Source organism: Coenobita brevimanus, chromosome 9, assembly GCF_032717465.1.
Source record: "Coenobita brevimanus isolate Jiangsu-jjx chromosome 9, ASM3271746v2, whole genome shotgun sequence".
NCBI lineage: Eukaryota > Metazoa > Arthropoda > Malacostraca > Decapoda > Coenobitidae > Coenobita > Coenobita brevimanus.
The window spans coordinates 822,501-840,000 of NC_136962.1; the positions used below are offsets into that span (position 1 = coordinate 822,501).

At 41.8% G+C, this 17,500-nt stretch overlaps 2 protein-coding genes across 2 annotated transcripts in view; one reads left to right on the forward strand and one right to left on the reverse strand.

The window, feature by feature from the left end:
- mRpL36 (mitochondrial ribosomal protein L36) overlaps window positions 1-319 on the reverse strand; it is a 4,114-nt gene extending 3,795 nt beyond the window's left edge. Inside the window, exon 1 of the mRNA XM_080279947.1 lies at window positions 222-319. The gene's annotated coding sequence lies outside the window, so the exon portion shown is untranslated. The remainder of the gene's footprint in view (window positions 1-221) is intronic.
- A 990-nt stretch (window positions 320-1,309) lies between these two features.
- Window positions 1,310-12,845, forward strand: LOC145409645 (UDP-N-acetylglucosamine transporter-like). The gene is made up of 7 exons (XM_080279999.1): window positions 1,310-1,340; window positions 3,822-4,135; window positions 4,868-5,022; window positions 7,922-8,044; window positions 10,030-10,285; window positions 11,600-11,715; window positions 12,555-12,845. Exons 2-7 carry the CDS (start codon window positions 3,859-3,861, stop codon window positions 12,843-12,845), a joined length of 1,218 nt encoding a protein of 405 aa, XP_080136125.1. The 5' UTR covers window positions 1,310-1,340; window positions 3,822-3,858.
- Window positions 12,846-17,500: the final 4,655 nt, after the last annotated feature.

Here is a 17,500-nt window from a genome sequence, read left to right on the forward strand (position 1 = left end):
TATTAACCTTACTGTCCTCTTGTTACATAAATCCTTCCCATATCAGCATACTCTGCACAGGAGGATATTAACCTGCCATATCCACAAATAAATCGCAAAGGAAGAGGTGTTAGGAGCCTGCTAGATGGACGAGAATAACAGGCCTAGTGGGGAGCATTGTTTAACCTGTAACACTATCTATTTATCTATCTATCGGCTAATAATTACGTATATATCCTTACGTAGTGATGATAGATGAAAATATAGTAGATAAAATAGACACAGTTGGCTGGAAGGAAGAAATAAGAGACAAAATATTAACCACAAGCCTCCGATGTTGTGGCAGAAAAACAGGAATTCGAATATTCAAATTTTCGGAAACGTTAATGGCATGGATTTGATTTTCTGACCCGCCATTTAGCATATATAACAAGGGAAGCAAAGTTTAAATGACTCAAAAATATATATAGTCACCTTTAGTCATTATTTTTTCTGATATTAGCCTACCAAGCGTGATGTTGGAACCGAATATGCATTTACGCGAACAATGATTTCAATTTACTACGACCTCCATTAATCTCGGGTTCTATAATGTCGAATTTAAATCTCAAAATATATGGAAATCCAAAAAAAATGTCCATTATTTCTTAACGCACGCTCATTACTATTTAGCCAGAGTCTGCTAAATTATTCCAACCTTATTGATCTCCATTTTACCAGACGAAGGATGAGTTGGGAGAGACAAGCTTCCTTATTTACGTATCTTATATTGTACTTTCAAAGAATATATTACTCTGAACAATCCCTGAGTCTATCCACCTCTATATATTTAATTAATTTTATCCTGTCACGCGGAGAAAATGTTTTGAATTAAAGTTACAAAAATCATAATTATATATGAAGCCAAACGTCACGAAAAACCCATCTCAAAATCGGAACAGCAGTTTTAAATCCACATACATGTTTCTTGAAGACTCTCCCACATTCACTGATACAAGCTGAATGAATGATAAAGAACAGCAGTCAGCCTAAATCCATATAACGAGTATTTGAATTTGAAAACCACTAAAATGGCCGCCAGAATATGAAAACACGACTAACTGATCAGAACACCGAATGAAAAAGAAACCCAGGATTATTATAAGCCTTCGAAACAACCAATCAGAGTCAAAATATCATGAATTCTCCCATATATAATCCCAATTCTGACCCCGGTAAACACAAACAAGATTAATTAATAAGCAGGTGACAAAGGATTATCTTGACTATTGTGGGGTTTCGTCAGAAGTGTAAACAGCAGCTGATTTTTCGACTTTCCTGTATTTAGCGATTTATTTTGAGTTTCCGGGATGTTTAAATAGGTATGTGGGTCTTTTTTTGTATCTGGGAGGCTCGTAGTGGCTGTACTGTACTTTCCAGACCCAGGTTCGCGTCAGAAGTGATCCCAGTGGGCTGCAGGCTGAAGTTGAGGCAGTGGATCCGCTTGTTTATATCTGTGACACCGCGTGAAGGCCTTCCTCCATTTTAATATTTATAACTGACATGCATTTTCATTTCTGCCATCGTGGTGAGAGAGAGAGAAAGAGAGAGAGAGAGAGAGAGAGGCCTTCACGTGGTGGCACTGATATAGCTGGTCGGATCCACTGCCTGGTTATACAAACGTCCCTCAACTCCCTCCATATCCCTCAAAATGCTGTATGGAGAGTGAGAGACTAACTAGGAGTGTATGGAGAGTGAGAGACTAACTAGGAGTGTATGGAGAGTGAGAGACTAACTAGGAGTGTATGGAGAGTGAGACTAACTAGGAGTGTATGGAGAGTGAGAGACTAACTAGGAGTGTATGGAGAGTGAGACTAACTAGGAGTGTATGGAGAGTGAGAGACTAACTAGGAGTGTATGGAGAGTGAGACTAACTAGGAGTGTATGGAGAGTGAGACTAACTAGGAGTGTATGGAGAGTGAGACTAACTAGGAGTGTATGGAGAGTGAGAGACTAACTAGGAGTGTATGGAGAGTGAGAGACTAACTAGGAGTGTATGTGAGTGAGGTGGAGGGGGAGACCAAGGATGAGGAGTGAAGTGGAGAGGTTATATGGGAAAGAGGGGTATAAGTTCGGGGAAGGGCAGTGAAATGGCAGGGGACAGGGTGACATGGAGGCAATTTGTTTGTGGCCACCCCTTACAGGACTGAAGTGTCTGGTGTTAAGAGATAGGTAGATAGACAGCAATAGATGGAGAGATAGACAGACAGTAATAGATAGACAGACAGCAAGACAGATAGATAGATAAAAAGCATTAATAATTTTACACATTTTGGTGGCAACTCTATCTATCTATCTGTCTGTCTACTTATCTATCTGCCTGTCTATCTATCTATCTATTGCCAGATGCCTTAATCCTGTAAGGGGTGGCCACAAACAAATCGCCTCCATGTCACCCTGTCCCCTGCCATTTCACTGCCCTGCTCCCAGCTCACACCCCCCTCTCTCATATACCTCTCCACTCCATCCCTCCATCTCATCCTTGGCCTCCCCCTCCCTCTCCCCACCTCACTCACAAACACTCTCCTTGTCAGTCTCTCACTCTCCATCCCCCCAGCTCACACACCCCTCTCTCATATACCTCTCCACTCCATCCCTCCATCTCATCCTTGGCCTCCACCTTCCTCCCTCCACCTCACTCACAAACACTCTCCTTGTCAGTCTCTCACTCTCCATCCCCCCAGCTCACACACCCCTCTCTCATATACCTCTCCACTCCATCCCTCCATCTCATCCTTGGCCTCCCCCTCCCTCCACCTCACTCACAAACACTCTCCTTGTCAGTCTCTCACTCTCCATCCTCTCCACATGGCCAAACCACCTCACATGCAAAATAAAATCCAAATTAATTGAATATTTTAAAAGCCTCTTAAATCCACACAACAGTACACTTAACCCTATCCTGACGGCAGGGGCACGGCACCCCCCAGACCCCCCCACACCCCAAATATAACCCAACCTTGAAAGCCGTGCACTCCTTGAAAACCAGTGTACCCAAGGGGGAGGGTGTGCTATGGGCTCGGCTGCTGGGATGGGAGGTAGGGCAGGGAGAACCCCATACGCTACGATGGGGGAAGTCATTTAAGAGATGAAGTTGTGACATGTGCCGTTAAAAAGGCGTACGCTTTTTTAAGATGAGGGAACTTACGAACACCTCTTCCTTAGTGATTTATCCTGCATGGTCTACCCTACCAATCTGGAAATAAATCACTATGGGAAAGGTGTTAGGGAGCTTCATTAACCGACAGGAATAACAGAGATGGGGAAATTACTAATATATATTTAACCTTACAAAGACTTGACTAGTAACCAAGGAGACTCATTCCCACATAACAGACCAGCTCCATTGGGTAAAAAATATATATATATAATAATAATAATAATAATAATAATACATCTTTTTGTGGCAGCGTACACTCTCCTAGTTAGTCTCTCATTCATCCCCCTCTCTCCTATACTCTCCTAGTTAGTCTCTCATTCATCCCCCAACCTACACCCCCCTCTCTCATACACCTCTCTACATCATCCTTGGTCTCCCTCACTCACACACTCTCCCAGTTAGTCTCTCCCCATCCTCTCCACCTCACTCACACACACTCTTTCCATCCCCCCAACTCACATCCCCCTCTCTCATCCTCTTCTAGTCAGTCTCTCAGTCTATTCCAGGGCTGGGAGTTGGCACAGTGAAGGGTGTGGGGAGAAGGATGGCAGGGGGGCAGCATATACTCTCCTATTTAGTCTCTCACTCTCCATCCCCCCCTCTCATATGCTCTCCTAGTTAGTCTCTCATGATCTACTTCCAGGGCTGGGCGTTGGCACAGGTAGGGGTGTTGGGGAAGGATGGAAGGCAGTGATAGTCATCGTCACCATCGCGTGGGCGTAGTGTGGATGCGTCAACACCTCCTCTCGCTCAAGACCGTCAGCCTGGTCGGGCTCTCGGTGCAGACGTCAACGATGGTCCTGCTCCTCCGATACAGCCGCACGCCGCCCTCATCAACCCTCCCCCCATCGTCATCATCATCATCAACGCATCAACCCTACCTCATCACCACCGCTGTCTTGCTCTCGGAACTACTCAAGCTTATCCTCTCGCTCTCGTTTCTCCATGTGGAATCGGGTGAGTTGTGAGAGAGAGAAAGAGAGAGAGAGAGAGAGAGACGGGGGGGGTCCTTCATGTAGTGGCAGTACTACCAAGTGTGAGAAAGTGTTGTAGTGAGAATGGGATGATGATAATAATGATGATGATTATTATTATTATTTTTTATTATTATTATTATTATTATTATTATTAGGATTATTATGGTGTATGATTATTAAAATGACGATAACAGTGTTCTACTCCTGATTATTATTATTAACTTCCTTCTGCCTGTGGGTGACTCTACACTGAGTGACAAGCCAAATGGTTTCCTGTACACCAGGAAACCATTTACTACGCTGGGTGGTAACCATAACACCAAATTATGGCGCCTGGTGGTTTAGTGGGTAATTAAGGCACTCCAATCGGATTGAGCCGGTGCAGGTTTATATCCAAGGGATGGTTGGGGTTTATTGCTCATGTAATGCCACTCAGGGATGAGTGAGGCTGGTCACTCTCATCTTAAATGTCAGCACCAACTTGCCTAGCCCCGGCCTCCTACGCTGCACATGGGGCAACACAGGATTGGATGATGGAAGGATTATTATTATTATTATTATTATTATTATTATTATCATTATTATTATTATTATTATTATTATTATTATTATTATCATTATTATTATTATTATCATTATTATTATTATCATTATTATTATTATTATCATTATTATTATTATTATTATTATTATTACACCTTTTTTCCAACAGGGTGCATACCAAGTGTAACCACACGCCACTTATGTGAAGAGGTGTTAGGCAGAATCTGGGAGACGCTGAAACTCACAGTACCAGCGTTCCTGTACGTCGTTCAGAATAACCTACTCTTCATCGCGCTCTCGAACCTGGACGCGGCAACATATCAGGTATTTGGATGGTTTGACGTGGAGGTGATTTGTTTGTGGCCACCCCGTATGGGCTTAAGGCGTCTGGCAATAGATAGATAGACAAGTAACCAAGGAGACTCGTTCTTTAAAATAATCTGCTCTCTGGATGTGGCAACTTATCAGGTATTTGGATGGTTTGATGTGGAGGTGATTTGTTTGTGGCCACCCCGTATGGGATTAAGGTGTCTGGCAATAGATAGATAGACTAGTAACCAAGGAGACTCATTCTTTAAAATAATCTGCTCTTCACTTTCCTCTCGAATCTGGATGTGGCAACTTATCACGTATTTGGATGGTTTGACTAGTAACCAAGGAGACTCAGTTTTCAAAATTACTTGCACTTCATCACACTCAGTCCATCTGTCTATCTACCTGTCTATCTATTTGTCTATCTACCTATCTATCTATCCATCCATCTGTCTATCTGTTTATATCTAACCTTGATGCAGCAACTTCTATCCATCTATCTATTGTCAGATGCCTTAATCCTGTAAGGGGTGGCCACAAACAAATCACCTCCATGTTGCCCTGTCCCCCACCATTTCACTGCCCTGCTCCCAGTTCACCCCCCCCCCTCATATACCTCTCCATTCCATCCCTCCCTCTCATCCTTGGCCTCCACCACACTCGCATACACTCTCCTCATCAGTCTCTCGATCTCCATTCTCTCCACATGGCCAAACCACCTCAGTGTGTTTCTCCTAACGCTTCCTATCACATCCACATCCACACCACAACACTCCTTCACTTCCTCATTTGTCAGTCTGTCTCTCCATGTAACTCCACATCCACACCACAACACTCCTTCACATCCTCATTTGTCAGTCTGTCTCTCCATGTAACTCCACATCCACACCACAACACTCCTTCACTTCCTCATTTGTCAGCCTGTCTCTCCATATAACTCCACATCCACACCACAACACTCCTTCACTTCCTCATTTGTCAGCCTGTCTCTCCATGTGACTCCACATCCACACCACAACACTCCTTCACTTCCTCATTTGTCAGCCTGTCTCTCCATGTGACTCCACATCCACACCACAACACTCCTTCACTTCCTCATTTGTCAGCCTGTCTCTCCATGTAACTCCACATCCACACCACAACACTCCTTCACTTCCTCATTTGTCAGCCTGTCTCTCCATGTGACTCCACATCCACACCACAACACTCCTTCACTTCCTCATTTGTCAGCCTGTCTCAACATGTAACTCCACATCCACACCACAACTCTCCTTCACTTCCTCATTTGTCAGCCTGTCTCTCCATGTGACCTCACAGGGTCCTCTCAAATAACTCATTTCCACTGCTCTCACTCTTGACTTGTGTCCTTCCAACAACGTCCAAGCTTCACTTCCATACGTTAGAGTTGGTATCACAATACTGTCATGCAGTAACTTTTTCACTTCCATGCTCACTTCCCTGTTTCTTATCACTGCTTTCAAGGAACCAGCAACCTTTCTTCCTTGTTGTACCCTTTCAAGCACTTCACCCTCCAAACCTCCATCCTTACTCATCACACTACCCAAGTACTTAAACGTACTCACATTTTCCAATTCCTCACCATCCAACCTCACTGTACATTCACTGACCTCACTTCTCTTGAAGACCATAACTTTACTCTTCCCTACATTCACCTTTAGATTCCGTTTCTTACACACTCTCCCAAACTCATCCACCAAGCCTGGCAGCTCCCCTTCGTCTTCACTCAACAACACAGTATCATCTGCAAACAACAGTACAGGGAGTTTCCAAACACTATCCTCTCTCACCAGGGTCACTCCAACATCCACTACTCTACCTTGTAAATCTTTTATTAACCCATCCATGTACAGATTGAACAACCATGGAGACATGACACATCCCTGTTTCAACCCAACCTTCAAAGAGAAAAATTCACTTAGTTCACCATCCACACGCACTGCAGCCTTAGCACCATCGTACATACTCTTCACAGCATTCAACAACTTCCCATCTACTCCATATATTCTTAATACTTTCCACAATCCTTGTTTATCCACCCTGTCATATGCTTTCTCCAAATCCATGAAAGCCGCATACAACTTCTTTCCCTTCTCTAGAAACTTTTCCACTAAAGATCTAAGAATGAATATCTGATCTACACAACCTCTTCCCTTCCTAAAGCCTCCCTGTTCTTCTCCAACTAATTCCTCTGTTCTTTCTCTAACTCTGTCAATAAGTATCCTACCATACACTGATCTACACAACCTCTTCCCTTCCTAAAGCCTCCCTGTTCTTCTCCAACTAATTCCTCTGTTCTTTCTCTAACTCTGTCAATAAGTATCCTACCATACACTGATCTACACAACCTCTTCCCTTCCTAAAGCCTCCCTGTTCTTCTCCAACTAATTCCTCTGTTCTTTCTCTAACTCTGTCAATAAGTATCCTACCATACACTGATCTACACAACCTCTTCCCTTCCTAAAGCCTCCCTGTTCCTTTCCAACTAATTCCTCTGTTCTTTCCCTAACTCTGTCAATAAGTATCCTACCATACACTGATCTACACAACCTCTTCCCTTCCTAAAGCCTCCCTGTTCTTCTCCAACTAATTCCTCTGTTCTTTCCCTAACTCTGTCAATAAGTATCCTACCATACACTGATCTACACAACCTCTTCCCTTCCTAAAGCCTCCCTGTTCCTTTCCAACTAATTCCTCTGTTATTTCCCTAACTCTGTCAATAAGTATCCTAGGGTTTTTTTTCAAGAATACTCCCCCAGTATCCCTGCTTGTCGTAAAAGGCAACTAAAAGGGTTGGCGGAGGGTTAGTGCCCCTCCCCGGAAAACAACTAACTAAAAAAACAAACAAGAAAGAAGATAATAATAATAATAATAATAATAATCTCTCTTTCAGGTTACGTATCAGCTGAAAATCCTGACTACAGCCATATTCTCGTGGGTCCTATTGGGCAAGAGACTGACTTCCATCCATTGGCTATCCCTCTGCCTACTGATGCTGGGAGTGTCACTAGTTCAGGTATTATTATTATTATTATCATTATTATTATTATTATTATTATTATTACTACTGCTCCTACTGCCATTACTATCATCATCATTATTATTATTATTATTATTATTATTATTATTACTACTACTACTATTGCTCCTACTGCCATTACTATCATCATCATCATCATCATTATTATTATTATTATTATTATTATTATTACTACTACTACTACTACTGCTACTGCCATTACTACTACTACTATTATCATCATCATTATTATTATTATTATTACTACTACTATCATTATTATTATTATTATTATTATTATTACTACTACTACTACTACTATCATCATTATTATTATTATTATTATTATTATTAGTTGTTGTAATAATAGTGATAGTGGTAGTAGCAGTAGGAGAGAAAGACAAATGTGGACATGAAGGAGTGTTGTGGTGTGGATGTGATAGGAAGCGTTACGAGAAATTCACTGAGGAGGTTTGGCCATGTGGAGAGGATGGAGAGTGAGAGACTAATAAGGAGAGTATATGTGAGTGAGGTGGAGGTGGGGAGAGAGAGGTGGGAGGACTGAGTTGAGATGGAGGGATGGAGTGGAGAGGTATATGAGAGAGGGGGGTGTGAGTTGGGAGCAGGGCAGTGAAATGGCAGGGGACAGGGTGACATGGAGGCGATTTGTTTGTGGCCACCCCTTACAGGATTAAGGCATCTGGCAATAGATAGACAGATTTATTATTATTATTATTAATGTATCATTATTGTTTATATTCATATTGTATGTAAAGGCTCCAGCCTGCTTGCATTTGTCAGCCTTGATCACCTAATGGCAGCTCTCCACACTGCTCAATCTCTGGCAGCCTCCCTATTCAGTGCCTTATCGCTGAGGTCACACGCTATGACCTCATTCCAGGTCTTTTTCAGTCTGCCTCTCAACTCTTCCATCGTAAACCCAGCCCCCCCAGGCCTCACACTCAGGGACGCACTGCACATCCACCTAATCATTGTCATTTCTGTACGTTTGAGCTGGCGAATATCCTCTTCCTTTACTGCCCAGGTCTCACTACCATACAGCATTACATTCCTAACACATGCCACATAAAATTAATCACTTAGGGAAAGGTGTTAGGGAGCTTCCTTCACTGCGCAGGTCTCACTACCATACAGCATTACACTCCTAACACATGTGGCATAAATAAATCACTTAAGGAAGGGTGTTAGGGAGCTTCCTTCACTGCCCAGGTCACACTACCATACAGCATTACACTCCTAACACATGTGGCATAAATAAATCACTTAAGGAAGGGTGTTAGGGAGCTTCCTTCACTGCCCAGGTCACACTACCATACCACATTACTAACACATGCTACATACAAAGACCCCTTAGCACGTAGGGAGAGCCCTCTCAATGTCAGGAGAGGCAAGAGCTCCCTGAACTTCTTCCAACCACTTCTCACCCTAGCCACAGAGCTGCTCCAGCCCCACCTCCAGCACACAACATGTCTCCCAAATAACAAAACTCCTCCACACACTCAACAGACTCACCAGCAAGATCAGTCCCTTCACGCCTGACAATCTCCACCTGCTGTTCCTGACACACACATACACCTGCTCTCCCCGACACACCACACACACACACATGCTCTCCCCAACACACACACACACCTGCTCTCCCAGACACACCACACACACACACACACACACACACACACACACACACACACACACACACACACACACACACACACACATGCTTTCCCTGACACACCACACACACACACACACACACACACCTGCTCTCCCAGACACACCACAAACACACATACACACACACACATGCTCTTCCTGACACCACACACACACATACACACACACACATGCTTCCTGACACACCACACACATGAAATCCACATTATCTCACAGTCTACCTCTAACCACTACATCAGGTGAGTGGATGACGACCAGCGCCTAACCAAACCCTCAATATCTTACAGGTAGAAGGGAGCGGAGGTAACGGAGGCACCGGCAAGTTACAAACAGACGTCGACGCGATGAAAACAAACGACAACGCCGATTCCACCCACCCAAACGCCCACAACCTCGCCCACCCAAACACGGAGGTATCGAAACTCTTAGGCATCCTGGCGGTGTTTGTGTCGTGCATATCCAGCGGCTTTTCTGGCGTCTACTTTGAGCGGCTGGTCAAACGTGGCAGCCAAACGTCACTGCTGATTAGGAACATACAGCTGGGTGAGTTGGAATGAGGAGGAGGAGGAGGAGGAGGAGGAGGAGGAGAGGGTGATGATTTTGATGATGATAATACTGACAATAATAATAATAATAATAATAATGATGATGATGATGATAGTATTAGTAGTAGTGATAGTAGCAGTGGCAGTAGTAGCAGTAATAATAATAATAATAATAATAATAATAATAATAATAATAATAGTAGTAGTAGTAGTAGTAGTAGGAATGGTAGTAGCAGTAGTTGTAATAGTAATAATAATAATAATAAAAATAATAGTAGTAGTAGTAGCAGTAATAATAATAATAATAATAATAATAATAATAATAATAATAGTAGTAGTAGTAGTAATAGCAGTAACAGTAATAATAATAATAATAATAATAATAATAGTAGTAGTAGTAGTAGCAATAGTAGTAGTAGCAGTAATAATAATAATAATAATAGTAGTAGTAGTAGCAGCAATAGCAGTAACAGTAATAATAATAATAATAATAATAATAATAATAATAATAATAATAGTAGTAGTAGTAGTAGCAATAGCAGTAACAGTAATAATAATAATAATAATAATAATAGTAGTAGTAGTAGCAATAGCAGTAACAGTAATAATAATAATAATAATAATAATAATAATAATAATAATAGTAGTAGTAGTAGCAATAGCAGTAACAGTAATAATAATAATAATAATAATAATAATAATAGTAGTAGTAGTAGCAATAGCAGTAACAGTAATAATAATAATAATAATAATAATAATAGTAGTAGTAGTAGCAATAGCAGTAACAGTAATAATAAAAATAATAATAATAATAATAATAGTGGTAGTATTAGCAATAGCAGTAACAGTAATAATAATAATAATAATAGTAGTAGTAGTAGCAATAGCAGTAACAGTAATAATAATAATAATAATAATAATAATAATAATAGTAGTAGTAGTAGTAGCAATAGCAGTAACAGTAATAATAATAATAATAATAATAATAATAGTAGTAGTAGTAGCAATAGCAGTAACAGTAATAATAATAATAATAATAATAATAGTAGTAGTAGTAGCAATAGCAGTAACAGTAATAATAATAATAATAATAATAATAATAATAATAATAATAATAGTAGTAGTAGTAGCAATAGCAGTAACAGTAATAATAATAATAATAATAATAATAGTAGTAGTAGTAGTAGCAATAGCAGTAACAGTAATAATAATAATAATAATAATAATAATAATAATAATAGTAGTAGTAGTAGTAGCAATAGCAGTAACAGTAATAATAATAATAATAATAATAATAACTCCCTCATTCCAGGCATCTTCTCCATCACCTTTGCAGTAGTTGCCGTTGGGACTGACAGTAGGGCAATTAGAGAGGCAGGATTCTTTCAGGGATACTCGTTAACTACCTGGCTGGTCGTTGTGGTGCAGGTGAGTCTGCGATGTGCCGGCAAGGTCCCTAATCCAAGAACTGATTGATACGGTCTTTTTATCTATCTGTATATACCCTCCTATCTATCTATCTATCACCCATCTCTCTATCTATCTATCTATCTGACTGTCTTTGTTACTGATATATCTCTCTCTCTATATATACTCCTCTGTCTGTCTGTCTGTTATTTCCTCCCTCTCTCTCTCTCTCTCTCTCTCTCTCTGCAGTTATTGTTTTTTGATGGATGGAGAGTGAGAGACTAACTAGGAGAGTGTGTGTGAGTGTATGTATGTGGAGGAGAGACAGACAGACAAATAAGGAAGTGAAGGAGCGTTGTGGTATGGATGTGGATGAGAGACCGACAAGAAGAGTGTACGAGGAGTTACATGGAGAGACAGACTGACAAATGAGGAAGTGAAGGAGCATTGTGGTGTGGATGTGGATGAGAGACTGACTAGGAGAGTGTATGTGGAGTTACATGGAGAGACAGACTGACAAATGAGGAAGTGAAGGAGTGTTGTGGTGTGGATGTGGATGTGATAGGAAGCGTTAGGAGAAACACACTGAGGTGGTTTGGCCATGTGGAGAGGATGGAGAGTGAGAGACTGACTAGGAGAGTGTATGTGAGTGAGGTGGAGGGGGGGAGAGGGAGGGGGAGGCCAAGGATGAGATGGAGGGATGAAGAGGTATATGAGAGAGGGGGGTGTGAGCTGGGAGCAGGGCATTGAAATGGTGGGGGACAGGGTGACATGGAGGTGATTTGTGTGTGGCCACCCCTTATGGGATTACGGTGCCTGGCAGTAGATAGATAGATAGATAGATTTTCAATGTTTTTCAGGCCTTCGGAGGACTCATGGTCTCCGTGACGATGAAATACGCAGACAACATCCTCAAGGGATTCGCCACGTCGCTCTCCATCGTTATGTCAACACTGGTCTCCTGGCTGGCCCTCGGAGACGCCGCCCCCACACCACAATTCCTCACTGGGGCGGCCATCGTCATCGCATCGACGGTGCTCTACGGCCTCACGCCACCACGACAACAACAACAGCAGGGGGGCGTCAGATCATCAATCATCGGCGCCACGTCTCCCTCATCAATGCCCCACGCGTCAAGAGGACAGGTGTAAGACTGTGCCTGGTCTGGGTAGCATTGGTCTATCTATCTATCATTCTATCTATCTATCTATCTACCTATTTCATTTTTCTGTCTATCTTATCTATCTATCTATTTGTAATTTTTCTATCTATCTGTCTATCTCATTTTTCTATCTATCTGTCTGTCATTTTTCTATCTATCTGTCTATTTGTCATTTTTCTATCTATCTATCTATCTATTTGTCATTTTTCTATCTATCTATCTATTTGTCATTTTTCTATCTATCTATCTCTATTTGTCATTTTTCTGTCTATCTGTCTATCTATTTGTCATTTTTCTATCTATCTATCTATTTGTCATATTTCTATCTTTATCTATCTCATTTTTCTGTCTATCTATCTATCTATTTGTCATTTTTCTATCTATCCATCTGTTATTCCATCTATCTATCTGTCTATACATCTATCTTCTATATTTCATTGTTCTATCTATCCGTCTATCTCATTATTCTGTCTATCTATCTGTGTCATTATTCTGTCTTTTCTCTCTCTCCCTCCCTCCTCTCTTCTATCTTTTCTCTCTTTCTCTCCCTTCCCACTTCTATCTTTTCTCTCTTTCTCTTCCTTCCCTCTTCTATCTTTTCTCTCTCTCTCTCGTCCTTTCCTCTTCTGTCTGTCTCTCTCTTTCTCTCCCTTCCCTCTTCTATCTTTCCTCTCTCTCTCTCTCCCTCCCCTCTTCTATCTTTTCTCTCTCTCTCTCCCTTCCCTCTTCTGTCTTTTCTCTCTCTCTCTCTCTCTCTCATCTTTTCCTCTTCTGTCTTTGTCTCTCTCTCTCTCTCTCTCCCTCCCCTCTTCTATCTTTTCTCTCTCTCTCTCCCTCCCCTCTTCTATCTTTTCTCTCTCTTTCTCTCCCTCCTCCCCTATTTTTCTCTCCCCCCTCTCTCTCTTCATCTGTCTTTCTCTCTCCCTCTCCTCTTCTTTTTTCTCTCTCTCTACCTCCTCCTTCCTTCTCTCTACCCTCTCTCCCCTCCCTTTCTCTTCCCTCCCTCCCTCCCTTTCCATTCTGTCTCCTCCCTCTTTCCTCTCTCCACTTCCTGTTTTCTCTCCTTCCCTCTTCTCTCTCCTCTCTCTCTCTTCCTCTTCTTGTAAAAAGTTGTAACAATAGATTAACACTACAATATGATGCTAGTCACAAAGAAGTGCTATACTCTTTTTACTCTAACTTGGCCTAAAATTGGCATCTCTCCATCTTGAATGCTGATGCTAGTCACAAAGAAGTGCTATACTCTCTTTACTCTAACTTGGCCTAAAATTGGCATCTCTCCATCTTGAATGCTGATGCTAGTCACAAAGAAGTGCTATACTCTCTTTACTCTAACTTGGCCTAAAATTGCCATCTCTCCATCTTGAATGCTGATGCTAGTCACGAAGAAGTGCTGTGGAAAGGATGTAGAGCAGTAGTATTGGTGTATTAAATGCTAGTCACAAAGAAGTGCTATGGAGGGATGTATAGCCATAGTATTAACACTAGAATATGATGCTAGTCACAAAGAAGTGCTGTAGGAAGGAATTACAGCAGTAGTATTGGTGTATTAAATGCTAGTCACAAAGAAGTGCTATGGAGGGATGTGTAGTCATAGTATTAACACTAGAATATGATGCTAGTCACGAAGAAGTGCCGTGGAAAGGATGTAGAGCCATAGAAGGAATGTATGGGCCAAGTTAAGGTGATTTCGGCAGGTGTGAGAGACTAACTAGGAGAGTTTGAGTGGAGGGAGGGAGGGGGAGACCAAGGATGAGCTGGAGGTGAAGGGGAAGGGGGGGACTGAGGATGAGATGAAGGGATGGGGGTGGAGAGGATGGAGAATGAGAGACTGACAAGGAGAGTGTATGTGAGTGAGGTGGAGAGGGAGGGAGTATGTATGTATGTGCGTATCAACAATATGTATGTACGTATCAACAATGTGTATGTACGTATCAGCAATATGTGCGTATCAACATGTATGTACGTATCAGCAGTATGTGCGTATCAACATGTATGTACGTATCAGCAATATGTGCGTATCAACATGTATGTACGTATCAGCAATATGTGCGCATCAACATGTACGTACGTATCAGCAATATGTGCATATCAACAGTATGTACGTATCAGCAATATGTGTGTATCAACAGTATGTACGTATCAGCAGTATGTGCGTATCAACATGTATGTACGTATCAGCAATATGTGCGCATCAACATGTATGTACGTATCAGCAATATGTGCGCATCAACATGTACGTACGTATCAGCAATATGTGCATATCAACAGTATGTACATATCAGCAATATGTGCGTATCAACAGTATGTACGTATCAGCAGTATGTGCATATCAACATGTATGTACGTATCAGCAGTATGTGCGTATCAACAGTATGTATGTGCAGGGTGACATGGAGGCGATTTGTTTGTGGCCACCCCTTATGGGAATAAGGCATCTGGCTAAAGATTGATAGATACCTGGACAGATAGATAGATAGACAGACAGATAGATAGCTAGATAGATAAAGACAGATAGATAGACTGATAGATATAGATAGACAGACTGATAGATAGATATAGATAGATAGATATAGATAGATAGACTGATAAATAGATAGACTAATAGATAGATAGACTGACTGATAGATATAGATAGATAGACAGACTGATAGATAGATATAGATAGGTAGACTGATAGATAGATATAGATAGATAGACTGATAGATATTGATAGACAGACTGATAGATAGATATAGATAGATACTGATATAGATAGATAGACAGACAGGTAGATAGATAGACAGATAGATACAGACAGATAGATAGACTGATAGATAGATAGATTAATATATTTTTTTCATATATATAATTCTTTATCATTTGCATTTAATATTCATACTAATATCTCTCTCTCTCTCTCTCCCTCTCTCTCTCTCAACAGGAGGAAAAAAAGTTGGCATGAAATAGTGTGATGGAGGAAAGAAGAGGAAGAAGAGAAGAAGAAGAAGAGAGAGAAGAGGAAGAGGAGGAGAAGGGAGAGAAGAAGAAGAGGAGGAATTATGTGGAGAGACAGACAGACAAATGAAGAAGTGAAGGAGCATTGTGGTGTGGATGAGAGACTGACAAGAAGAGTGTATGTGGAGTTACATGGAGAGACAGACAGACAAATGAGGAAGTGAAGGAGCGTTGTGGTGTGGATGTGGATGAGAGACTGACAAGAAGAGTGTATGTGGAGTTACATGGAGAGACAGACAGACAAATGAGGAAGTGAAGGAGCGTTGTGGTGTGGATGTGGATGAGAGACTGACAAGAAGAGTGTATGTGGAGTTACATGGAGAGACAGACAGACAAATGAGGAAGTGAAGGAGCGTTGTGGTGTGGATGAGAGACTGACAAGAAGAGTGTATGTGGAGTTACATGGAGAGACAGACTGACAAATGAGGAAGTGAAGGAGATTTGTGGTGTGGATGTGGATGTGATAGGAAGCGTTAGGAGAAATACACTGAGGTGGTTTGGCCATGTGGAGAGGATGGAGAGTGAGAAACTGACTAGGAGAGTATTTTTATGTGATGTAGCAATGAATCTCCTTGGTTACTAGTCAAATCAAGCCTCCAATCTGACTACACCTGGCCATCAACTGAGCTGAAAGGGGTTAGGAATGAGTCTCCTTGGTTACTAGTCAAATCAAGCCTCCAATCTGACTACACCTGGCCATCAACTGAGCTGAAAGGGGTTAGGAATGAGTCTCCTTGGTTACTAGTCAAATCAAGCCTCCAATCTGACTACACCTGGCCATCAACTGAGCTGAAAGGGGTTAGGAATGAGTCTCCTTGGTTACTAGTCAAATCAAGCCTCCAATCTGACTACACCTGGCCATCAACTGAGCTGAAAGGGGTTAGGAATGAGTCTCCTTGGTTACTAGTCAAATCAAGCCTCCAATCTGACTACACCTGGCCATCAACTGAGCTGAAAGGGGTTAGGAATGAGTCTCCTTGGTTACTAGTCAAATCAAGCCTCCAATCTGACTACACCTGGCCATCAACTGAGCTGAAAGGGGTTAGGAATGAGTCTCCTTGGTTACTAGTCAAAATTAGCCTCCAATCTGACTACCCTTGGCCTAAATTGCCATCACTCCATCTTGAATTCTGAGTTGTAACAATGGATTGAATATGATGCTAGTCACAAAGAAGTGCTGTGGAAAGGATGGAGAGAGAGAGAGAGAGAGAGAGAAAAGAGAGAGAGATTGTTGTATGTTTTAATGTGAATTAGGTTGTTAAGTATTCTTCTCTTTCTCTTTTCTCTCCCTCTCCTCTCCTTTTCTCTCTCTCTCCTCCTCCTTTTCTCTCCCTCTCCTCTCCTTTTCTTTTATGTATAATAGAATTAGTGTGTGTGAGTGAGGTGGAGGGGGAGGCCGAGGATGAGATGGAGGGATGGAGTGGAGAGGTATATGAGAGAGGGAGGTGTGAGCTGGGGGGATGGAGAGTGAGAGACTAACGAGGAGAGTGTATGAGAAAGGTGGAGGGGGAAGAGGGAGGGGGAGGAAGAGGATTAGATGGAGGGATGGAGTGGAGAGGTATATGAGAGAGGGGGGTGTGAGCTGGGAGCAGGGCAGTGAAATGGCAGGGGATAGGGTGACATGGAGGCGATTTGTTTGTGGCCATC

Bases quoted from the DNA above. Each gene is read 5' to 3' on its own strand.
- LOC145409645 (XM_080279999.1), top strand. From the start codon at position 3,859: ATGGAAGGCAGTGATAGTCATCGTCACCATCGCGTGGGCGTAGTGTGG. The intron at 8,045-10,029 runs GTATTATTATTA...AATATCTTACAG, and splicing joins TGGGAGTGTCACTAGTTCAG to GTAGAAGGGAGCGGAGGTAA. The intron at 10,286-11,599 runs GTGAGTTGGAAT...CCCTCATTCCAG, and splicing joins GATTAGGAACATACAGCTGG to GCATCTTCTCCATCACCTTT.